Below are 25519 nucleotides of genomic sequence, written 5' to 3' on the forward strand. Positions count from 1 at the left end.
TTTATCCTGTCTTCCTTCTCTCACCCCAACCGGTCGCAGCAGATGGCCGCCCCCTCCCAGGCCGCCGCCTGGTTCTGCCGGAGGTTTCTTCCTGTTATAAAAGGGAGTTTTTCCTTCCCACTGTCGCCAAAGTGCTTGCTCATAGGGGGGTCATATGATTGTTGGGTTTTTCTCTGTATCTATGAAGCGCCTTGAGGCGACTTTTGTTGTGATTTGGCACTATATAAATAAAATTGAATTGAATTGAATTGAACCTGAATTGAGCCGATATTATCATCATTTTCTGTTGTCCTTACCCTTCATTTTCTTTGGGTTCGGGCTTTTAGTAGGTGTATGATTCGGGTCGATTTTACTTTCTTTGGAAGAACTCTCGTCCACCTCGATGTCTTCCATGTCGCTGTCTTCACAAGCCTCGCGGAGGGCAGTTAAGTTGTAGTCATGGTCAGCCATGTTGTAAACCACTTCGTTCTCAGGGGAAAAAAAAGCCTCAAAAAACGAGAAAAAAAAATTCCGGCAAAAGGAAAAAGGATTAATGCAGTTTAATCCTAGTGGAATTTGTAGATTGCTGCGTATAAATACCCCAACTAGGGACAAAATAGTCTTATTATTAACAGAGCCTGCAAAAAGGGTGCTTCTCACTCCACCATCTTAGATCCTCCCGGGAAGTGACAGTCTCTGGCTGTGTCCCAATTCAGAGTCTGCACGTTTAAAGTACCCGGACTACCCGCACTACGTATGGTGCGTACTATAAGTACGAGAAGTGCGGAAGTGAGAGGCTTGTGAAATGGGACGGTCTAGCCTTCGTTGCGCTGTTCAGGTTGCCTAGCAACCACGATACTAACCGCGAGAAACGCGAGATTGTGTGACATAAATGAAGGAGAAAAAATGTTTTGTTGGTCATTCATTTTTGTCATGACATCACTTTAATTAGTTGAGTATCTGAGGCTGAGACCACAGGACTGTAAAACATGATTGTTGGGCTTCATTTCTGTACTGAACAGTCATTTCAAGATCAGTTAGTAAATAAAAATTAGCTAATGTTGTTCATGAGACTAAAGTCATCTCACTGTGGTAATGTAAATATAATATGGCCAATATTATAGTATTGTCAGATTATTATGATATATATATATATATATATATATATATATATATATATATATATATATATATATATATAAAACACCTAAAATTTACCTCCAATTTTCTAATACTTCATAGAACCAGCTATATCATTCAAATCATAAAACCTGCAGCGTGACTTAGGCTGTATCCCAATTCAGGGTCTGCAGCCTTAAAGTACGCAGTCTCAACGATCCTCAAGGGCCGCGTACTTAAAGACCGCTAAGGCCGGAAGTGCGAGGCTTGTGAAATGGGATGGTCTAGCCTCGGTTGCGCTGCCCAGGTTGCCTAGCAACCATGATACTAACAGCTGGAAATGTTTCATACAGCTTTGTTTGACAGAAATGAAAGAGAAAATCATTTGTTCGTTTGTTTGTTTGTTTCTACATGAGCTTTGATCATTCTCTGTAAGATTAAGGTCAGCTATTGAACGGCGTATATTTTAAAGCAAAGGCTTTAAAACCAAGTTAGTACAAACATCACTAATGTCACATAACTTTGCCGACATGTGGCCAACAGTAATGTTTTAATGTTCTTCGTTATTAAACATTTGCACATAAATAAGTGGCATCATATTCAGTACTTACTTAAAGTTTACTCTTCGGGCGCCCCTCATCCGCCGTTTTTTTCAGCAAAATTATCCACACCTACCAATATCCACCCTATGCATTCTGGGATATATTGGGCCATGAAGTCTACACCGCCACGTCCTTAAAATTCAGGGGAATGAAGGACGCATTTGAGGGCCGCATTTCGAGCAGCCTTCGAATTGGGACAGCCTTCGTCGCGTCGCTGTGACGTAATCGGCCTTAAAATGCGGCCTTTAAGGCTGCAGACCCTGAATTGGGATACAGCCTTAGTGACCTCAAGCATGCTGAGGCAGTCTGCCTGCTTCATGATGCACTGCTTCCCCCTGCTGGATTCCAGTGTGAATTGATGAGTCACAGAGCTGTTTGGACAACATGAAGAAGTCGCTTTTAGTCTAACTCTGATTACACTGAATGTACAGGGTGGGCCATTTATATGAATACACTGTAATAAAATGGGAATGGTTGGTGATATTAAAGTCCTGTTTGTGGCACATTAGTATATGTGAGGGGGCAAACTCCTCAAGATGGGTGGTGACCATGGTGGCCATTTAGAAGTTGGCCATCTTGGATACAACTTTTGTTTTTTCAATAGGAAGAGGGCCATGTGACACATCAAACTTATTGGTAATGTCACAAGAAAAACAATGGTGTGCTTGGTTTCAACGTAACTATTTTTTCATGAGTTATTTACAAGTTTCTGACCACGTATAAAATGTGTTCAATGTTCTGCCCATTGTGTTGGATTATCAATCCAACCCTCTTCTCCCACTCTTCACATACTGATAGCAACACCGCAGGAGAAATGCCAGCACAGGCATCCAATGTCCGTAGTTTCAGGTGCTGCACATCTCGTATCTTCACACTTCTAAATGGCCACCATGGTCACCACCCATCTTGAGGAGTTTGCCCCCTCACATATACTAATGTGCCACAAACAGGACTTTAATATCGCCAACCATTCCCATTTTATTACAGTGTATTCATATAAATGGCCCACCCTGTAGAATAAGGACTACTATTAATCCCCTCTTTCATTCCAATCAGCAATCAAAGGTGATATGTCAGGGCTGCATCAGTTTCATAGAAACATTCTGCTTTGTGTTTTGATTCTTGTGTACTACTACAGGAGCTTTGCTTGAGACACAATTCAAAACAATTATTTTTTATCCTTTACCACAGCCCCACAGCTCATCTTTTGCTTAAAACAAGCTTTATGCTAACAGCCAACACTTTGTGCCTGAGATGACAATATTAAAGATATAATATCCCCTTTATATGTGGTTGATTTATTTTTTTTAGAGCAGTGGTAAGTTTCTGGAATTTAACAACATATGCTAGTGAAACCATAGAGGTACAACAGCACAGAGGTTTGAGATGCATTTTTAACACGTTTTAAAAATAACGCATCTGGATGTTCTAAGCATGCACAACTCAAATTTACTTGCGTATTAAAACATGTTAGGGGATTATGCACAAAGAATTATTTTTTGAACACGTTAGCTCATCAAACACAAAATGGTAACTAATTTATTGTAAATGTCTCAGGTATTTCATCCAACATCATGGAAAAAAGCTTGAAAACATGACTTTTCACTGGGTTGACCAAGTGAAATTAGTTAAATATGTATTTCCTAAGCAAATACACGTATTCTCACAATTGTGCATTCAGTTGTAATGCTGTGGGAATAAAGTGGTGGTCAAGGGCTGATTTTTCACTAGTTTTACTTTTTTTTTTTGCCAGTGCATCCCATTCCAGTTGCATAAGTAGTCCAGCTCCTCCAGGATGGCACATCAATACAAGCCATCACGAGAAGGTTCGCAGTGTTTCCTAGCACAGTCTCAGGAGTGTGGAGGAGATACAGAAAGATGGGCCATAACAACCCTGTTGCAGAAGGGCCTTCTGCAACAGGGTTGCAACAGGGTTGCAGAAGGGCATCAACCTAGTCCTGTAGATGATTTCTTGTGCAAGTAGGAACATGGGAAACACTGTCAGAGCCCTATAAAATGACCTCCAGTGAGCTACTCAGGCATATTTCTCACCAAGAACTAAGAGGTTGGCATAAAGGTCCAACATCCTTTAGTGCAGCAGTCCCCAACCTTTTGTGCGCCACAGACCGGGTTATGATTCCAGAACGCTTGGATTATACAGAAATACAATGATCTCAAATACACCAAACAAGTCCATTTCTGAAAGGCTTAAAAAAAACAAAAAACAAAAAAAAAAAAAAACACAAAGGATTCTTAGTTTTGAGCCTACTCAAAAGTATGAACTTAAAGCCTATTGGGACGCATCCCTTAAACAGGCAACTCATGCTGAATTAAAACAATTCTGTAAAGAAGGGTGGTCCAAAATTCCTTCACAGTGGTATGAAAGGCTCATTGATAGTCATCACTAATGCTTGATTGCGGTTTTTGCTGGTAAGCAGGGAACTTTCTGGAGCAACAACTTTAACGCATAGAACCAAGCCTACCTGGCTCTCTTTTCTCCCTTAATGGCACGGTTTTTTCAAAAACTGATTTCTTTGCTCACACCGTCTTTGTCCAATATTAAAGTTTCATTATCTGAAACAAGCAAGTATCACAAATGCGCAAGAAAATAAAATCAGGAAGTTTTTGAAATACTAGAAAGAATAAAACACATGAAGAAAAGAAAAAAAAAAAAAACCCACAACACTCACATATTTCATATTTTTTTATTTAAAAAAAAAGAAAAAAAAAGAAAAAAGGCAAGTTACTATGATTCTCAGTTTTCACTTCATTAATATAATCACCCATCCCATACTCTCACAATAAACAGAACTTTCAATTCAATACACTACTTCATGCTTCTTTTTAAAGTAGAGTGCTCAACACAGCAAGTCACTGTACACAGAGTAGTTTCTGGCCGTCAATGAATGACACAGTTGCTCCACACTCCTCATGCATGACTCTTCTTTCTCCTGTTGTCTGTCAGAAGTGAACCATGATGTCATCTAGTTAGCTGTCCCATCATGTGTTGTGTTGAGTTCAACCCATGCTCGGTTTAAGGTGACCAAAGAAGTGCATTTTTAAGAGCCAAAAGGGAGTTTCTCACATACTTATTATATTCTTAAAATTCTCATCTCACAGACATACTTTGAATTTACTGTTTAAGGAATTGGCGTGATGCCAGAAAATGTGACCACATGATCACAAACCAGTTCTTACAAGAGACTAAATGAATGCAAGTCAATGGAGTGCACTCAGGATAACAGAGAGGGGGACTGGCAGCCTCCGAGATGTTAATAGAGTACACCAAAAGGAGACTTTTCTTATTCAGCACTCTGCAGTTGTACATCCTCTGTACCACACCTCTCAGAGTGAACCGGTACAAATAAGTGCTATGAACGAGCATCCCGCTTTCCGAAACTGAACAAAAGAAATGTGATATCTTCAACAAGAAAATGTTTCACTACCTCAGAATGGAAATTAACATCTTTGTAAAAATAAACAACTTTTTGTTCCAGACAGTTAAATTAGAAATAGGATATCATGGGACATGGAGGAACATACACTGACATTTATCTTTTCTATTTTACTGCCAAAACACAGTAGAATGTTGTGTTATGCAAGAATGACTCTGGCGATCATCCTTCCGCCTAGTCCACCACACAAGCCCAACAGTCCTCTGCTGTCATGGTCATCTCATGACAGCCAAGTACTAATAAGATCTACTGTTGGCCTTCTTTCTTCTCTCCTTCTGAAGAACTGGAACTGCTGCTGCTATCCCGCTCTGCTGCCATCTGCAGGAACAAAAGGAATTAAAGACTTTCACAAACACTGAGCAGAATTTTACAAAACCGCTTTAATCTGTGTGACCTTTTACTTCTTTTGGGTTTGTTCACCTCTAGTTTTCCCTAATTTTTATGGAAATTGCACATTCTAAGATATGCCTCGTTTTCAGCAAATAGCTCTTTGGTAGTCAACTTGTTTGTACAAAAATATTCTTATTCCTTTTACAGTTAGCATTTTTCTGATTCAAAAGATTCTTGGAAGCAAAATGTAATAAAATGAGGGTCTGGTCAAGACTTTTACAGTACAGCACACACTGATATACACAGTTTCAAGGCCTACCTTCTTGTAGGCCATTTCAAACAGTTTGAGTGATGCCTGCTGCAAGTTGGTTGCGGCCTGCTTGATGTTCTCGCCTGTCTCAGAGTCCTTATTGGTCAACAGATTCCTGACCTTTGAAATCTCCTCCTTCAGCTTGGTGCACTGATTTCACAAAAATAGGGGGGAAAAAATAAGACAAAAATCAAGCACAAAACATTAATTTAATCTCAGTAAATTACAACAAAGTTTAGAGCATTACCTCATCAGCAGGGAGCTGGTCTTTAAACTCTTCCATCTTGGATTCTGTGTCATGGATGATGCCCTCAGCCATGTTGACAGCTTCCACACGGTCCTGCAGCAAGACAACTCAGTATTTACCAGATACTAAAACCACAGACAACACAGTGGTGAACCATCATCTGTGTGTAAGACGTGCAACTTCTAGGCCTAAAAAGCCAATGTGGAAATGCCTGTAAACCAACTGAACAGATGTAACTGTGGGTGAAACGGCATTGAGTCCTTTGTTTGCAGCTAGTTTCAAGTCTGTTCAACATAAAGTGTCTTGAGATGACCCATTAGGAATGAGCCTTGTATAAATAAGTGTGAACTGATTTCTGTGTTTTAAGATGAACATTTTCTGTGTTGCACTGAGTTATGATGACAATAAAGTGCCCATCAATCAAGACGGTGAGATTTCACCCCCGACTTTTGTCTTTACAGTTTGACTGTTACCTTCCTCCTCCGGTCCTCCTCTGCATACTTCTCAGCATTCTTGATCATATTCTCAATGTCATCTTTACTGAGACCTCCTGATGACTGGATCACAACTGTAAAGGAGGAAATGAGATATTTATATGTGCACTTTGACTTTTACAGATACCAATTCAAACAGAGTCGTAATGCAGGGAAAAAAACAAAAAACAGTTGTCTGAAACAAGACTGAGTAAGGGCCAAGTGATTACAGCAACATGCATAAATATTAACCTCCCTATCTAGTCTGTCTTAACAACAACTGTAAAAGTCAACCAAGTTAAGTGTTAACATTTATCTAAAAATGCAGATTATTTTCAGCAGTTTGAAATGTCTTTTAGCTTGACTTGCTAACACACGAAGTGGGAAAAAAAACAAAGTTCTCAGCTTTCAGACTGGTTTACTGTGTGCACTGACTCTGCTGCTCGCGGCCTGTGCCTTTGTCCTTGGCCGACACATGGACGATGCCGTTGGCGTCGATGTCGAATGTGACCTCGATCTGAGGGACTCCACGAGGGGCTGGAGGGATTCCTACCAGAGTAAACTGACCCAGCAACTTGTTGTCTGTCGCCATCTCTCTCTCACCCTGGCACACTTTGATCTCCACCTGAGTCTGTCCATCAGCTGCTGTGGAGAACACCTGGAGGGGAACATGTGACACTGTAGATCACATGGGGCTTCACTGAGACTGTGGGACTGCAGTCCTGCTTTAAATACCTGGCTCTTCTTGGTGGGAATTGTGGTGTTCCTATTGATGAGTTTGGTAAAGACACCACCCAGAGTCTCGATACCCAGCGACAGTGGAGTCACATCCAAAAGCAGCACATCGGTTACATCGCCAGCCAGAACGCCACCCTGGATGGCTGCCCCAATAGCGACAGCTTCATCAGGGTTCACAGACTTGCTGGGGGCTCGGCCAAACAGATCCTGGACTGTCTGCTGAACCTGCAGTGCGGATGTGGTGGGGGGTGTTAATTACGAGTTATGCATGCATTAAAATCAGCATTATAAAAATCATATTCAAAATGCAGAAAACATTGTTTTACTCTTTTGTAAAAGCACTGTACAAATCTATGTTCTTCTTATTGTCTGTGCACTAGGGTTGTGCAGATAGAGATCACGTCAAAGTTAATGAGCCAGTAATGAGCCAACAATTCAACTGTCAAGCTGCCGAAAACTAAAGTGCACTGCATGTTAGCTCAACTACGAAAAAAATACACCTGTTTGCAATGTATACAGTGGTTTGCAAAAGTATTCGGCGCCCTTGAACTTTTCCACATTTTGTCACATTACAGCCTCAAACATGAATCAATTTTATTGGAATTCCACGTGAAAGACCAACACAAAGTGGTGTACACTTGAGAAGTGGAACAAAAATCATACATGATTCCAAACATTTTTTACAAATAAATAACTGAAAAGTGGTGTGTGTGTGTAATTATTCAGCCCCCTTTGGTCTGAGTGCAGTCAGTTGCCCATAGACATTGCCTGATGAGTGCTAATGACTAAATAGAGTGTACCTATGTGTAATCTAATGTCAGTACAAATTAGGGCTGCCACAATTAGTCGACTAGTCACGATTACGTCGACTATCAAAATCGTCGATGACTGATTTAATAGTCGACGCGTCGTTCGAAGCTTTGTAAGATCACAAAAGACGCAGGAATAAGTAGTAGGATTTAAGAGTGTAATAACAGACTGAAACAAAAGATTGCAGCACTGCATGTACATAGATGCCAGCTGCCGTTAAACCCGAAGAAGAAGCTGTGTCCCAGAATTCATAGCGCAGCTCAGTTCAGTTTACAACAATGGCGGCAGCTAGTTAGTTTTAATATTACTCTTATTATTCTTTCTGGGTCACAAAATAAACGTTTAACATATTTTCAGGTGAGAATGTAGCTGTATAAACCTCAAATATCTGCTCAGTTTATCAAGACACCACATATTTTCAAAGGCGTTCTGACGTTTTCGGAGACGTCTGTTACCCACTAGCTCGATAGCTAGTCGGGGGCAAGGCTCACTAGAGCCCGTGAGAACACCGGACTCCCGGCAAATCGTTTTCAAACCCACTGCCGTCTTTCGCTACTCAGGTAAAACATATATAAGTCACTTAGATAACTTCAAAATGTTATTGTTTTGCTTTTTTTTAGTATTTTATTTGTTCCTGAGTAAATCGGTTTGGCTGAGATTGAAGTTTTAGTTTTTACACAGCTGAATAAACGTCAAGAAGACAACTGATTATCAGAAGTGTGAAATGCTCGAGAATATACTCCGGTGTCCTGTTATATTTTAGATAGCAAGGAGTTTAAACTTCACCGAAACAATCTGCAAATTTCATTAAAATTTAATAAACTATCACCTTGTCTTTATTTTTAGTTAGCACATACCTTAAACACTTAAAGCTGTAAGCTAATGATAGTTACATAAGAGTAGATGCATGCTGGTGCAATAAGATGTACGTTTTACTCCAATGGATGCATGATCTGATTAGTCGAGTAATCGCAAAAATAATCGGTGACTAGTCAACTATCAAAATAATCGTTTGTGGCAGCCCTAGTACAAATACAGCTGCTCTTTGACGGCCTCAGAGGTTGTCTAAGAGAATATTGGGAGCAACAACACCATGAAGTCCAAAGAACACACCAGACAGGTCAGGGATAAAGTTATTAAGAAATTTAAAGCAGGCTTAGGTTACAAAAAGATTTCCCAAGCCTTGAACATCCCATGGAGCACTGTTCAAGCGATCATTAAGAAATGGAAGGAGTATGGCACAACTGTAAACCTACCAAGACAAGGCCGTCCACCTAAACTCACAGGCCGAACAAGGAGATCACTGATCAGAAATGCAGCCAAGAGGCCCATGGTGACTCTGGACGAGCTGCAGAGATCTACAGCTCAGGTGGGGGAATCTGTCCATAGGACAACTATTAGTCGTGCACTGCACAAAGTTGGCCTTTATGGAAGAGTGGCAAGAAGAAAGCCATTGTTAACAGAAAACCATAAGAAGTCCACTTTGCAGTTTGCGACAAGCCATGTGGGGGACACGGCAAACATGTGGAAGAAGCTGCTCTGGTCAGATGAGACCAAAATGGAACTTTCTGTCCAAAATGTAAAATGCTATGTGTGGCGGAAAACTAACACTGCACATCACTCTGAACAAACCATCCCACTGTCAAATATGGTGGTGGCAGCATCATCCTCTGGGGGTGCTTCTCTTCAGCAGGGACAGGGAAGCTGGTCAGAGTTGATGGGAAGATGGATGGAGCCAAATACAGGGCAATCTTGGAAGAAAACCTCTTGGAGTCTGCAAAAGACTTGAGACTGGGGTGGACGTTCACCTTCCAGCAGGACAACAACCCTAAACATAAAGCCAGGGCAACAATGGAATGGTTTAAAAAAAAAACAAAAAACATATCCATGTGTTAGAATGGCCCAGTCAAAGTCCACATCTAAATCCAATTGAGAATCTGTGGCAAGATCTCAAAAACTGCTGTTCACAAACACTGTCCATCTAATCTGACTGAGCTGGAGCTGTTTTGCAAAGAAGAATGGGCAAGGATTTCAGTCTCTAGATGTGTAAAGCTGGTAGAAACATACCCTAAAAGACTGGCAGCTGTAATTGAAGCAAAAGGTGGTTCTACAAAGTATTGACTCAGGGGGCTGAATAATTATGCACACCCCACTTTTCAGTTATTTATTTGTAAAAAAATGTTTGGAATCATGTATGATTTTTGTTCCACTTCTCACGTGTACATCACTTTGTATTGGTCTTTCATGTGGAATTCTAATAAAATTGATTGATGTTTGAGGCTGTAATGTGACAAAATATGGAAAGGTTCAAGGGGGCCGAATACTTTTGCAAGCCACTGTAAATGTCATTATGTCCCCAAACCAGACCACACATTTGTGGTGTGTACCACTTTGTCTACTGTTAACTATTCGCAACGAATAGTTAACAGTATGGAAGCTGCAGAACTTACTCGTTTACTCCATCTAGTCCCACAAGTATAAAGTATGTGCACCCTGAGTTATTTCATGCACTTTGGTGGTTTTAAACATCTGTCTTGTGTACCTTGGGCATGCGTGTCATGCCTCCCACCAGCAGCACCTCTCCGATGTCTCCCTTGGACACTTCAGCATCCTGCATGGCCTTCTGGCAAGGAGACACGGTGCGGCGGATAAGGTCAGCAACAATACCTTCAAACTGAGCACGGGTTAGCTTCATGTTAAGATGTTTGGGACCGGAGGCATCCATAGTCAGGTAGGGGAGGTTGATGTCAGTCTGTAAAACAGAAGGACAATCACTGAGTATTTAAACAGTTACAAAATGCTTTTAACTCAGCACTGTGGTTCATTTTGTGTGACCCTGTACTAGGCCTGGCCTGCGGTCAGAATCAGGACAGTCCACTCTCACTGGGCCAAGTCCTGTAGCAGCACAGCAGCAGCGGATTCTAAAACAGAACCTGCTGCACTGAAGCAAAAAAAACAGGAGCTTCGTCTACCAGCACTGTAACACTGAGCCAGACACAGATTATCTGGACAGCTGACTGAGAGCTGGCACACAACATGCACTGAGACATGTGATGACAAGCAGTACAACCAAAATCAAAACACCCTAAAGCATCTGTGATACATCAGCCATTCAGTGTCACCTTTTTATACAACTACACAAACTCATTAGCTTCCCATGAGGATAAAAGCTAGGAGTACCTGCAGTGAAGAGGACAGCTCACACTTTGCCTTCTCCGCAGCCTCTCTGACTCTCTGAAGAGCCATGTTGTCCTTCGTCAGGTCTACACCGGACTGAAAAGAAACAGCGCAGGTTGAAAACGCAAAACTTCACAAATAGATCAAGGCTTAAAGACTGTTAGAATACCCACCTCTCTCTTGAACTCCTTGACAATGTGTCTGAGGAGGTGCTGATCAAAGTCCTCTCCTCCAAGGAAGGTGTCACCATTTGTGGACTTCACCTCAAAAACTCCCTTCTGGATCTCCAGGATTGAGATGTCAAACGTACCTCCACCTAGATCATACACAGCAATACTGGAAACACATTCATAGAGGTTAACACAACAACAGAGCGAGTAGTTGTATTCTTCTATGTACAGGATCATCTATCATCTTTCTTAGCAAGTACTGATACTCCTAAGCATAGCAGTAAACATCAGGTGGTTTTTTGTCATCTACACACATCTTATCTTGGGTCTTGTCCAGGCCATAGGCCAGAGCAGCAGCAGTTGGCTCGTTAATCACACGCAGGACGCTCAGACCAGCGATCTGCCCAGCATCTTTGGTGGCCTGTCAAAGAAACAAGTTGACACAAGTATCGAAGATGAATCGTTACTTCAATCATCAAGTGCATTCCAAAGCAGCAACAAGGACACAGAAGCTAATTATTCGACATCTACATATCACCTTAACTGCTCTGAGACTGAGGTAGATTAGTCTTATCAAAAACTTCGAACAGTTTTAAAAAAAAAAAAGAAAAAAAAAAAAAAAAAGGGGGGGGGGGGGGGGGGTTGGAAGAAAAAGAAAGTATAAAAAGAAAGTATATGATGAACTAGAAAGCGAAAATTTCGGAAGAAATTTTAAGTGTGCCTATGCCGCTGCTAATCAGTGTAGTTTGCCATTCATACGGCTACAGAGAGCAAAACTCAGCAGAGCAGCCATTCTCCACCATGAACTATGGTAAAAAACAAACACCACTCGCGCCTCACAGATGACAGCTTACAGTTTTGTGTAAAGATGAGGTGACTTCGTACAGCCCCGATTTGCAGACGCTGTGCACAGAGGTTCATGAGCAGAAGTCCCATTGTACCACGGCAGACCCGACAATGTTTGCATAAACACGCTTTGAAGTTTAAGTTCAAGGTTCTTTATTTGTCACATGCAAAGTTATACAAGTATAACACACAGTGAAATGTAGCCTGACACGCTCCTCGACATGTGCAAAAAAATTGAGGGGGGGTGTAGAGGAAGCACACACATATATTTGTGTATATACATATACATATACATATACACACACACACACACACACACACACACACACTGAGTGAATGTGCAGTAGTAGCAGTAAGCAGGTGAATTCTGTACATTAATATGAATAGACATCTGACTATTTTACAGGAAGCATTACGTTATGGACCACTTTTTTCACATGGTTGGTGTACCCACACAGCCGGCTGTAGCTTTTCATCTCACAGCCCAACACACACCCAAAAAACAGCCGAGAGATCACAGACTTTACGCCCGTGGGTCCACCTCCCCTGCAGCGGCACTGCATACCACGCCCTGCCACACACATCAAACACGTAAAATAAATATTTATGCACTTTTGCATTCACTTTTTGTTTTTTGTTATTTTTACAGTGTTCTGAATGATTAACAATGATCTACAGCCAATCTTGTGTATTATTATACAAACTTTGGTTATAAGATTCAAATAACTATTTAATAAAAGCTAAATATTTTATATGAGAGTAAGAAAGAAAAGTATATCTTTGTGTCCCCCTTTCCCTGTTAATGCCCTACCTGGCTCCCTGGCAAAAGCTTTGCTAGATCCGCCCCTGCACAGTTACCAGTTGTCAGCTACACAAAAAAGGATATTGGTGTTATTTGTCTGTCAGAAACAGTTCATGACTTCCCTTCAACTCATTCATGTCACCTAAAAGGTAAACCCGTTTCTCCATCACCAGTTCAGCTCTGATGATTCAGTAAGGACATCTCCTGGTTTGGACCAGCCGTTTTTACAGCTGTGGCTCCAGCAAACATCAGCTGATACTAGAAATTAAAATCAAATGAATTTAACAACAGCTGATCAAGCTTAAACGTGCTGCTGTTGTTTAGCGCGATAAACAAGAGAGAAAAGCCGATCATTGATCAGTTTCATGATTGAAGTTGCAACAGGCGAGAGAATGACAGGGGAGGCTGCGTAACGACAGAATAAATCCAGCTTTGTGTCTTCTTCCGTTCTACCTGAAGTACGGGACAAACTGTGTTCCTTTTCAGCTCAATACGAAACGCGTAATATTTTCTCTGAATGCGGGACGATTCAGTTTGTACGGAACGGTTTGCAACTCTACGAACTAACCCTTATGAATAAAATAAAATTCAATTCATCAGTAACTTAGCGCGCACACAGCTGTATAGAAACTGCGTCATGCCAGCTAGCACGCAGTACGACTTATTGTAACTGATTGTAAAAAGTTAACACAACGAAAATAAACTACACCTAAACTCTGTTTATATCCGACCCAAATAGAGTGCAGTTCATAACTTCTTACCTGAAATTCAGTTAACCTGCTTCTCCTGCCTTCAATTTCCCTGATCCATGGCTGCCATCTGTTTGAGCTCCGCGTTAGCCACCTCGCATGTGTCTTTTTCCCGCATGTAAATACACCGGTGGCTAGCTGCCCTTTGTTGAAGCTAATTTATGGCTCAACGGTAAGATGACTGTAAAAACTGCGTCGACCGTGAGTGTCAGCAGGGTCTGAAGATGAATTGGCACAAGCCTCATGTCTTAACTTTGCTTTGTTAAAGAGATATGATGATTTGAAAATGCCTCTCAGAGAGTTCCAGCGGTGATTTTGAACAAAGTCCCCATTCACTTTCTATGGAGACATTCATATTTCAAACATTGTGTTGCTCTGAGGCGATTTGATAAAAATCTGTAACTTCCACAACAGTGATAGTGACATTTTCTGAAAGCCAGTAAAAATACCTACGTTTTGATGTATAATTTGTGGAGGTTGAGTGAAAATTGAGTGAGTAGCAAGAAGTTGTTCAGACATGAAGAGAAAACTGAAAAAGGACAAGTGCTCACTCTGAGTTAATTGCATAGCAACCATAACAACGCATGTATTTTCTCAAAAATCACAAAGCTGCAACTGAAAACTTAAAGGATTTAATTAAAATGGTAAAAGATATTTAAAAAAAATAAAAATAAAAATAAAAAATAAAAAAGCTGAATCACACAGGAATAGCCCAATGATCTGAGAACATTTTAAAGTTTGAATGGAGTTTCTAGGTGAAAGTATGAGGAAGTAGTTAAGTTTCAACAACAAGCAAGTTTTAGCAGAATTGTGGAAGTTTCCCATTCATTTCAATGGGACAAATTAAAGGAAAAAAGTGTAATATTTTAAAAAGTATAATAGTTATAAGTACCAAAAGTCATAGCAGGAATTAGCAGAAAGAGCAGAACAGTTTAGAGTTTGAACTGAGAAAATCGGCTGAAAACTGACGGAGTAGTTAAGCGGCAAAGAAAGTGGCAACTTGAAGAATAACTAGAAAAAAAATTTGCATTTCCTGCGAAAATGCTGTGTGGATGCCTTAACGCTGAAGATGTCTGCTGAAAAAAAAAGCTGAAAAAGCAGAATTATCTGCTGAAAAGAGGTGTGGAAGCAGAGGTGCTTGCTGAAGATGGCTGTATGTGTAATGATACACTGGGGAGTGTCAAGAAAGCAGAGCGCATGCAAGCAGGGAACATGTGTAGCAACTGTCACAGGCAGGATTCGAACCTCTGCCACCGGGTCTCACGGCAGCTGCTCAACCCTCTGAGCCAAATGAGTTCTGGTCACAAACAAAGATATGATGAGAGGGAAAATGTGCACTGTGGAGCAGAAGCTCAAATTAGCAGAAAAGAGGTGAAGAGGAAGAATTTTGTTCTGAAATGAGGTAAAGAAACTGAAATTTGTGCTTAAAACAAGTGAAAAAGCTGAACTCTGAAATCCTGCTAAAACAGCAGAAGAGGCTGATATTTTTCAGCTACTCATTGAGCCAAACTGGTTCTCACGTAACTGAAAAAAGGTGAAAAAGCTTACAATTCTAATGAAAACAGCAGAAGAGGCTGCCAAAAATCATAAAACGTTGCCGAATTGTAATAAATTATCAATATGAATTTGTAGTGAAAAACAAACAAACAAACAAACATAAACAAACATGTGGGCCAAGGTGGAACTGAACCCATGAACTTTGGTCTGAAGAGCCGTTTCCTTACCAATCGCGCCACTGGCAAAGAGAGCGGGCGCCTGGAAAACAGGGTGATGAGCAGTCAGAATTAGATCGCGGTGAGAGGCGAAAAAAAACTCAGTTTTTTGGAGTTACAAAACGTCGTGTAACTCAAAAACTAGGTGGGATAGAAGCATTCTTACACTGGGTGAATCAGCGGACTTTGGTGAACTTTGACTGCGATTTACATAGCTCTTTGTACCTCCGTCGCGGAGATATGACAAGAGAAGAAACGGCTTCATTTTTGGAGTTTGAAAAATGAGAGGAGGACAGATTTCCACCCCTCAAACAAACGTAATTTATGGCTCAATGGTAAGATGACTGTAAAAACTGCTTCGACCGCGAGTGTCAGCAGTGTCTGAAGATGAATTGGCACAAGCCTCATGTCTTAACTTCGCTTCGTTAAGTAGATATGACGATTTGAAAATGCCTTCAGTTTCAGTATTTCAGCTCTGAGTTTCACAACCTCCCCATAGACTTTGAATGGGGAGTTTTGAGACCTTGTGTCACTTCGAGGCAAATTGTGAAAAAACCGTAACTCGCACAATAATTATAGTGACACTGTCTTAAAGCCAGCAAAAATACCTACATTTTGATGTATAATTTGTGGGGGGTGAGTGGAAATTGAGCGAGTAGCAAGAAGTTGTTCAGACATGAAGAGAAAATTCAGATCAGACCAGCACTCACTCTGAGTTAATTGCATAGCAACCATAGAAACGCGTGTATTTTCTGAAAAAAAAAAAAAAAAAAAAAAAAAAAAAAAAAATCACAAAGCTGCAACTGAAACTTAAAGAGGCATTAAATGAAAACGGTAACAGATCTGAAAAAGCTGAATCACACAGGAATAGCCCAATAATCAGAGAACATTTTAAAGTTTGCATGGAGTTTCTAGGTGAAAGTATGAGGAAGTAGTTAAGTTTCAACAACAAGCAAGTTTTAGCAGAATTGTGGAAGTTTCCCATTCGTTTCAATGGGACAAATTAAAGGAAAAAAGTGTAATATTTTTAAAAGTATAATAACAGAAAATACCAAAAGTCATAGCAATCGTTAGCAGAAATAGCTGAATAGTTTAAAATTTGAATGGTAAAAATCGGACAAAAATTGTGGGAGTAGTTAAGTGGCGAAAAACGTACAGGAGCAACCAGAATAACTAGAAAAATTTGCATTTCCTGCAAAAATGCTGTGTGGATGCCTTAACGCTGAAGATGTTTGTTGAAAAAAGCTGAAAAAATTGAAAGTTGGAAAAAAAAAAAAAATGCTGCCCTGAGCAGGATTCGAACCTGGCCATCCTGGTCTAAGGGCAGCTATTTAGCTCACTGAGCCAAACTCTTTCTCACAAAGAAGAGGTGGAGAGATTGACAATTGTGCTGAAATGAGCAGAAGCTGCTGAGAATTGTGCTGATAAGAGGTGGAAAGGCTGAAAATTTTTCAGAAGAGGTGAGTAAGCAGAATTTGGGCAAGCAAAAAAAAAAAAAAAAAAAAGCAGCACGGTGGCTAGCACTGTTGCCGCACAGCAAGAAGGTCCTGAGTTCAATTCCACCATCAGGCCGGGGTCTTTCTGTGTGGAGTTTGCATGTTCTCCCCGTGTTTGCGTGGGTTCTCTCCGGGTACTCCGGCTTCCTCCCACCGTCCAAAGACATGCAGCTTGTGGGGATAGGTTAATTGATTAATCCAAATTGTCACTAGGTGTGAATGTGCGAGTGAATGGTTGTCTGTCCCTGTGTGTTAGCCCTGCGACAGAATGGCGACCTGTCCAGGGTGTACCCCGCCTTTCGCCCTATGACAGCTGGGATAGGCTCCAGCGCCCCCCGCGACCCTGAAAAGGATAAGCGGAAGCGAATGGATGGATGGATGGGGAGAAAAAAAAAAAAAAAAAAAAAAAAAAAAGTGAAAATTCTGCTGAAAAGAGGTGAAAGAGCAGAATTTCTGCTGAAAAGAGTTTTTTTCTGAAAACAGCAGAAAAAACTGAAAATTTTGCTTAAAAGATTTCTATCAGAATTGCTGCTGAAAAGAGTTGAATGAGCAGAATTCTACTGAAAAGAGGTTTTTGCTAAAAAGAGCTGAAAAAGTTTGGATTTGTGCTGAAAAGGGGTTAAAAAGATGAAATTTGTGTTGAAAAGAGTTAAAAAAAAAAAGTTTAACTGTTAGCTGAAAGAAATGTTGCCATAAGCTGGATTTGAACCCAGGCCTCCCAGTCTGAGAACGGATGCTTATCTCACTGAGCTAAAACACAGCTCAGCCCAGCATGCAAAATCAGTGACCACATTGATAATGTGTTCCATTCATTTAAATGGTCAAAAGTCATAACACACATCAGCAGAAATAGCAGAATTTTTAAAGTTTAAACACAGTATAAATACTAAGTTTTAGCAGAAATACTAAATAATATTTTTTTCCTGCCAAATCATAGCATTTGTGCTGGAACACAGAAAATTCTGCCAAATCATAGTATTTGAGCCAAATCATACATCCATCCATCCGCTTACCCTTTTCAGGGTCGCGGGGGGCGTTGGAGCCTATCCCCGACAGACTGGCGACCTGTCCAGGGTGTACCCTGCCTCTCGCCCCCAAATCATACAATTTGTGGTAAAACATTATTTATGATTTAGCAGAAACACTGGGACTTGGTAGAAATACTATGATTTACATGAAATACTTTGACTTAGCAGAAGTACTACAATCCAGGAAAAAAAGTACTACAGCATAGCAGAAATTCTATCATTGAGCAGAATTACAAGGATTTAGAAGAAATACTAAGATTTGGCACAAACACTGATGTGGCTCAAGAACCTTTATTATGCAGTTATACTATGATTTGGAAGAAATACTATGCTTTGGCACAAATACTATGATTTGGCTCAAATACTATGATTTACCAGTAATACTGTGTTTTGGTACAAATACTACACTTTGTCACAAATACTATAATTGAGTACAAGTACTATAAGATTACAGAAATACTATGATTTAGCAGAAATGCAATGTTTTTGCAGAAACACTGTAATTTCGCTTAAATAGTATGAAATAGCAGTAATACTATGATTTGGCAGAAATACTACTTTTTAGCACAAATACTATTGTACAGAATGGTGTACGTCAGTTTAATGCTGGGTGGTGCTGCAATAGTAACTATCCTCGGTCAGAAGGAGAGGCTGACACCCAGGGATTAGATTGCCACAGGTGGAGTTTATTGCGGTCAGATGGATGGTACAGGGAGGTATGGCATACAAGTAGGAGGATGTGGAGAGGTGATATGGTGTGGTTTCTATGATTAAGAACAGGGTATGCATTACAATATGCATACAGATTAAAGATTAAGAAAACTGGCAACAAATTCCTCCACTACAAATCAGTCTGATGCCACTTTTTACAGGGTTCACGTTTACTAAGGCACTACCCAAAAGGCGCCACAAGAGGGCACTCCAACACAAGTGATGACCTATTTACACTGATGCACTTAGTTAACAGCCCCTACTTAGCCACTACATAATACAGTGATATTACAGTATACAAATTCACACAAATACTATGATTTGGCAGAAATACTATGACTGAGTAGTAATACTATAACATAACAGATTTCCTAGAAAAAAAACTATGAAATTGCAGTAATTCTATGACTTGGCAGAGATACTACGTTTTAGCACAAATACTATAACAACGCAGAAATACTATGACTTAGTAGTAACATTAGTACTATAACATAACAGTTCAATATTCTTGCACAAATACCACAATATGGCAGAAATACTATGTTTTAGCAGCAATACTGTGATTTGGTATAAATACTATGATTTGGCACACATACTATATTCCGCAGATGCATTATAACATAACAGATATTCTACGACTTAGTAGTAATACTATAACATAACAGAATTATTAATTGGGCACAAATACCACGATTTGGCAAAAATACCATGATTCGGCACAAATACGACATGGCAAAAATACTAGGATTGGGTACAAATACTATGATTTGGCAGAAATACTATGATTTGGCAATAATACTGCGTTTTAACACAACTACTTTTGATTTAAATACTATTACTCCATACAAATACGATGCTTTGGGACAAATACTATGTTTTGGTTCCAATACTATGATGTGCAACAAATACTATGATTTGGCACAAGTACTATGATTTAGTACAAATACTATGATTTGGCAGAAATACTATGCCTTAGTAGTAATACTATAACATAAGAGATATACTATGGTTTTGCAGACATACTATGTTTTTGCACAAATACCATGATTTGGCACAAATGCTATGATTTAGCAGAAATACTATGATTGGGTACAAATACTATGATTTGGCAATAATACTGCGTTTTAACAACAACTAATGAGATTTGATTGAAATACTATGATTTAGAAGAAATACTATGACTCCATACAAATACGATGCTTTGTCACAAATACTATGATTTGGCACAAGTACTATCATTTAGTACAAATACTATGATTTGGCAGGAATACTCTGATTTAGCAGAAATACTATGTTTTAACATCAATACCATCTTTTGGCAGAAATTCCTGCTAAAAAGGACCATTTCTTCTTTTTAGCAGAAATACTGTAATTTGGCATAAATACTATAATTTGGGATAAATACTATGATTTGGCACATATAATATATTCAGCACATATATTATAAAATAACAGAAATATTATGATTTGGCCCCAAAACCATGATTTAGCAGAAGTACTATGATTTAGCAGAAGTACTAAGATGTAGTAGAAGTACTAAGATGTAGTAGAAGTACTAAGATGTAGTAGAAGTACTAAGATGTAGTAGAAGTACTTTGCTTTAGCAGAAATACTATGATTGAGGAGTAATACTTAAACATAGGAGAAATATTGATACACAGACACACATACACAGAGAGTAAAAGGAACAGGAGCTGTTGAGAGTCTGGGCTTGGTATATGTAGGTCAGTTAAATTAGCTGCACCTGCTGTAGTCAGCCCTTACAGACACAGAGAGAGGTGTGAGTTTTCTTCAGTGTATTTCTGACATTCAGGATTCCCCTCGAACAAATGGCCATAATTTCCTAACCGTAGAGGCTAGAACGGTCATTCAGACATCGTTTTGTTCAGAAGAGAGGGGGGAATCTTCAGGTCTTCATAATTCAGAGATAAAATATAAATTATTAAAGATATATGACTTGTAATACACTGTAACCGAGTAGAGGCGAAGCAAAAACTGCCTTGACTTGCTCTCAAACAACCTTTGGTAACTCTAAATCTATATGGAGCATCAAAATCATTCTTTCACCGTAAGAAACAGCAGCCTTTGGTGAACAGTCATGGAATTTTTCAGGGCTCTGTGGAAATCCATCAGAAAGATATGATGAGAGAAAAAAAGTGCCTAATTTCCAGAATTTGAAATCTGATGAAATCTGAGCAAGGGACAAATTTCCTACCCTCAAACAAGTCTAACTCATCTCAGAACGGTAATAGGTGAGGAAAAAAAATTCTTGAATTGTGAGCATCAGGAGTGTCTGAAGATATACCGGGACAAGCCTCATGTCTTAACTTTGCTTCGTTAAGGAGATATGACGATTCGAATATGCCTCTCATTACAGAAATGCAGCGGTGATTTTGAACAAACTCTCCATTGACTTTATATGGAGAGTTTTCTGACCTTGTGTTGGTCTGAGGAGATTTGCCAAAATTCTATAAACCCCACAACAATGATGGTGACATTTTCTGAAAGCCAGCAAAAATACCTACGTTTTGATGTATAATTTGTGGAAGTTGAGTGAAAATTGAGCAAGTAGCAAACAGTTGTTCGGACATGAAGAGAAGACTGCAAAAGCTTCAGTGGCACACTGGAAGCCAAGAGCATAGCAACCATAACAACGCATGTATTTTGTGAAAAATCACAATTTTGCAACTCAAAACTTTAAGAGGCATAAAAGTAAAACAGTAAAAGATTTGAAAAAGCTGAATCATACCTGAATAGCCCAATAATTTGAGAACATTTTAAAGTTTGAATGGTTGTTCTACGTGAAAATATGAGGAAGTAGTTAAGTTTCAACAACAAGCAAATTTTAGCAGAATTGCAGAAGTTTCCCATTTATTTCAATGGGACAAATTAAAGGAAAAAAGTGGAATATTTTAAAAAGTATAATAGCAAAAAATAGCAAAAGTCATAGCCGGAAAGAGCAAAAATAGCAGAATAGTTTAAAATTTGAACGGTGAAAATCGGCTGAAAATTGTGGAAGTAGTTCTACGGCTAAAAGTGTACGGAAACACCCGGAATAATAATAATAAAGAAGAAAGAGAAACAGGAACTCAATAGTGTGGATGCTTAAAGCATCCACACAAATAGTGGAATAAAGAATAAAGAGAAACAGGATCTCAATAGTGTGGATGCCCTTGAGGGCATCCACACAATAAATCCAATGAATAGTAATAAGTGTGCCTCTTGGCATAGGCACACTTAATTACACTATACCTTAAAATATATATATTGATTATAAATCAGGTTGGCGATTTGAACATGAACTTGGCCAAATTATTCTATCCTGTGTGAATTGGGTTAACAGTGATTCAGTGCTCTCCTGTCTGGATGTCTGAATCATTTTTATGTTCCAAAAATAGCATCAGTTAAACAATGAAGGCATAGTGCATAATACAAATCTGTGAAGGGGATAAAATATCAGTATCATAGGGACAATACAATTTATAAATCACATTCTAACTGAATTTAAAACTATACTTTATGTATGCATCAGTTAAACATGTTTTTGGAGGTTTAAATAGATTTAAGTAAAATGTCTTTAAAGCAGTTGAATGTATTGCAAGTTGCTCCACTCTAGTGGAAACATGATACAGTCTGCTACAGTTAGTAACCTCTGAATCTTCTCAGTGTCACAGCAGGAAAACAATAATTCACTTCTCAAAAGCTGAGCTTTTCTTAAAAGACCCTGGTGGAGGCCTGACATCTGCTTTTAAACATTCATATCTTGGTGCTCGTGCGAAAACGTTTAGCAACGTTTCCTTCAATAGAAAGCCTGTGTGTGCATACCTGTCTCTGAGAGTCATTGAAGTAGGCTGGAACAGTGACCACAGCATTCTTCACCGTGCTTCCCAGGTAGCTCTCTACAACATGAATATGAAGCAAAACTAATGCTCACATGTGCAAAACATTTAAATTATCTTTTGACTGTCTGCACAACTATACCTGCAGTCTCTTTCATCTTCATAAGAACAAAGGCTCCTGCCTGGCTAGGGGAGTACATTTTGCCATGAGCCTCAACCCAAGCATCACCATTTGATGCACGCACAATTTTGTAGGGAACATTCTTCCTGTTGATGGAAAAAAGGTAGTTTTTTTTACCCAGCTAAGTTTATTTCTTTCATTATATCCAACATTTAAAAAAATAAACCTCGGATTTGAGATTTAAATGCAATAACTGAGAATGGTAAATGGACCGATTCTTATATAGCGCTTTTCTACTCTCCCGGAGTACTCAAAGCGCTCTATACAACACGCCACATTCACCCAGTCACACCCATTCTCACAAGCACTACCTCTATACTGAGTGCTTCCTAACTACACTCACACACATTCATACTCCGATGGATGCATCGGAGAGCAACTTGGTGTTAGTATCTTGCCCAAGGATACTTTGCATGCAGACTGGAGGAGCCTGGGATCAAATCTCCAACCTTCCGATCAGTAGGTGACCTGCTCTACCTCCTGAGCTACAGCCACCCCGGAATCTTTTTAAAGGCCAGAAATGAACTCACAGATCTTTCTGGACCTCTGGGTCTTCAAAGCGCCGTCCAATCAGTCTTTTGGTAGCATACAATGTGTTCTGAGGGTTGGTAACAGCCTGGCGTTTAGCAGGCATGCCCACCAGACGCTCACCATCTGCTGTGAAAGCAATGACTGAAGGAGTTGTCCTCGCTCCCTCTGCGTTCTCCAGCACCTGAACATAAATAAGAAAACATTTAGATTGGAGGAATCATTGTTTCATCAGATTCATCAATCAACCCCAGTTTTTAAAGTTGGAGGTAGAAGAGAAAAAAAAAGACCAAGAACCAAAAACCTCAATTAATGAGTGTTAACATTTTTCAGTTTTTTTCTCAAAACGGTAGAAAAACTACAGAGAAAAAAAAAACAACTTTGGATTCTGTTTACACAAAGTTACCCATTTCTTTACCAGGGATGCACTGATGTGATGTTTAACTTTTGTTATTAATCATATCCTGGGGCAGTGAGGCTTTTGAGTAATGCTGCATCAGTGTCTACGATCCCATCTATTTGGCCAGTCTGATTTTTTTTCCTGTTCTGGTTTACTTACACATACAGTAACAAACTTCCATTAAGTTAATTAACACAACATTTAGTTTACCCGCTTAGAAGTTCTCTAGTATCAGCACTCAGGATGGGTTCCATTTCCATAGATACTGCTAGATTAAAGATAGGGGATTAAACAAACAAACAAACATGTGAATCATCTAAAGCATCACCTTGGCCTGTTTGCCCTCCATGACTGCAACACATGAGTTTGTGGTTCCCAGGTCAATCCCAATGACTGCACCTTTGACGGCTTCAGACCTGCAGCACATACAATGATAGTGACAAACTCAGCAGACCTCATGTTTACACCAAAAGATCCAAATTTCTCAGACTTCTATTTAGAAATACCAATACAGAATATGGCATTCTGTTTGGTGACAAAAAAGTATTTTAAATTGTGAATATGAATCACAGCCATTAGGAAGTGAATGTATAGTTTTACCTCTAAACGACAAACAAAAATTGCTAAACCAGCACCAACGTCATGCTGTTAGTGCACGTTCATATAACGCAGGCACTTTAATGTTGATACTCACGCATAGTCTCTCCTGGAGAGGGCTCTAAGAGCATCTGGTTGGAAGCCGGTCCAGCATGCCTGATAATACAGAACAACGCAGTTACACAGCTGTTAACTCAGACAAAATATTTGCGATGAACTCACAAAATTCGACATTTTGAACCTCAAAAGGAAAGATCCAAGTATATTTAAAAAAAATAAAACAGGATGAAAATTGGAAGAACCAAAGCATAGATAACATTATCGGAGTCACAAACAAGCACATGTGACAAGAAACCATTCTTAATAGTGGGATCCAGCTAAGCGAAGCTTGTAGAAGATCGAGCTCTAAATGTGTTACTTAAACTGTGGAGCAGCGTGCTGGAGGAGGGGACGCCTCACCGAAGATCACAGACCCACAGCTCTGCTACAGCCTTGGAACTAGCTCAAAACGAACATTAAAACTCACACACCAAAGTAAAATATTTCAGTAGATGACGAAGCAAGTAGTACTTGCTTCTCTAATGACCGCACTTTGAAAAACAGCTGCCAAGTAGGTCCGGTATCAAATGAAGTGAGCTAGCACGCGTTAGCTTAGCCCCACAGATATGAAACACACCAGCACATCGAATGCTAGAGCGGCGGCTCAATACTATGTTGTTATTGCACATCTCTTCTCGTGACACACATTTATTACAGTGTCTGCTGGACTGTGCTCATTGTTAGTGACACAGTAATGATCTAACCACGACTAAATATGCTGTCCTCAAGCTTACGCTGTTAGCATCTAAAGCTAGGAAGCTAATGGCCACATCGTAATGCATCTACTTAACTGTTTGACATTTACCTTTTTAATCAAGGACGAAACGCTTCTGATATTACTCTTCGTGGGAAGAGTCCTTGAAACGCTTCGGGCGACGCTCAACATTTTCACAACTCAGCTAACAGGCTTGCTAACTTCGATTTTAAACTACAGCTTTTAAGTAAAAGCACACTCTTCAGATAGTTCGGCAGCGAAGGAATGCTAAAATATTTCAGCTTTCCGAGCCTCTTCAGACTTTAACGCAGCGTCTCCTCAGAAAACCGCATAGAGCTCAGCTGCGACAAGACTGCTCGCCTCTGGACTGCAACGGCAAAAGACCTGCGAAGCTTCTTCTCGAATT

General features: G+C 39.8%; 1 protein-coding gene and 1 non-coding gene across 2 annotated transcripts; both read right to left on the bottom strand.

Annotated features, from left to right (window-relative positions):
• Positions 1 to 4389: 4389 nt before the first annotated feature.
• hspa9 (heat shock protein 9) lies at positions 4390 to 25519 on the bottom strand. The gene is made up of 16 exons (XM_004575261.4): positions 25204 to 25519; positions 24397 to 24455; positions 24031 to 24118; positions 23305 to 23486; positions 22736 to 22860; positions 22580 to 22653; positions 11725 to 11831; positions 11414 to 11576; positions 11244 to 11336; positions 10606 to 10815; positions 7251 to 7478; positions 6951 to 7173; positions 6516 to 6610; positions 6043 to 6135; positions 5805 to 5945; positions 4390 to 5473 (listed from the first exon to the last, which is right to left on the bottom strand). Exons 1-16 carry the CDS (start codon positions 25282 to 25284, stop codon positions 5402 to 5404), a joined length of 2034 nt encoding a protein of 677 aa, XP_004575318.1. The 5' UTR covers positions 25285 to 25519; the 3' UTR covers positions 4390 to 5401.
• Positions 10889 to 11092, bottom strand: LOC111501547 (small nucleolar RNA SNORA74). Its single transcript, XR_002721547.1, has one exon. It is a non-coding gene; the product is annotated as a small nucleolar RNA SNORA74 (small nucleolar RNA).

This window comes from Maylandia zebra, linkage group LG2 (genome assembly GCF_041146795.1).
Source record: "Maylandia zebra isolate NMK-2024a linkage group LG2, Mzebra_GT3a, whole genome shotgun sequence".
NCBI lineage: Eukaryota > Metazoa > Chordata > Actinopteri > Cichliformes > Cichlidae > Maylandia > Maylandia zebra.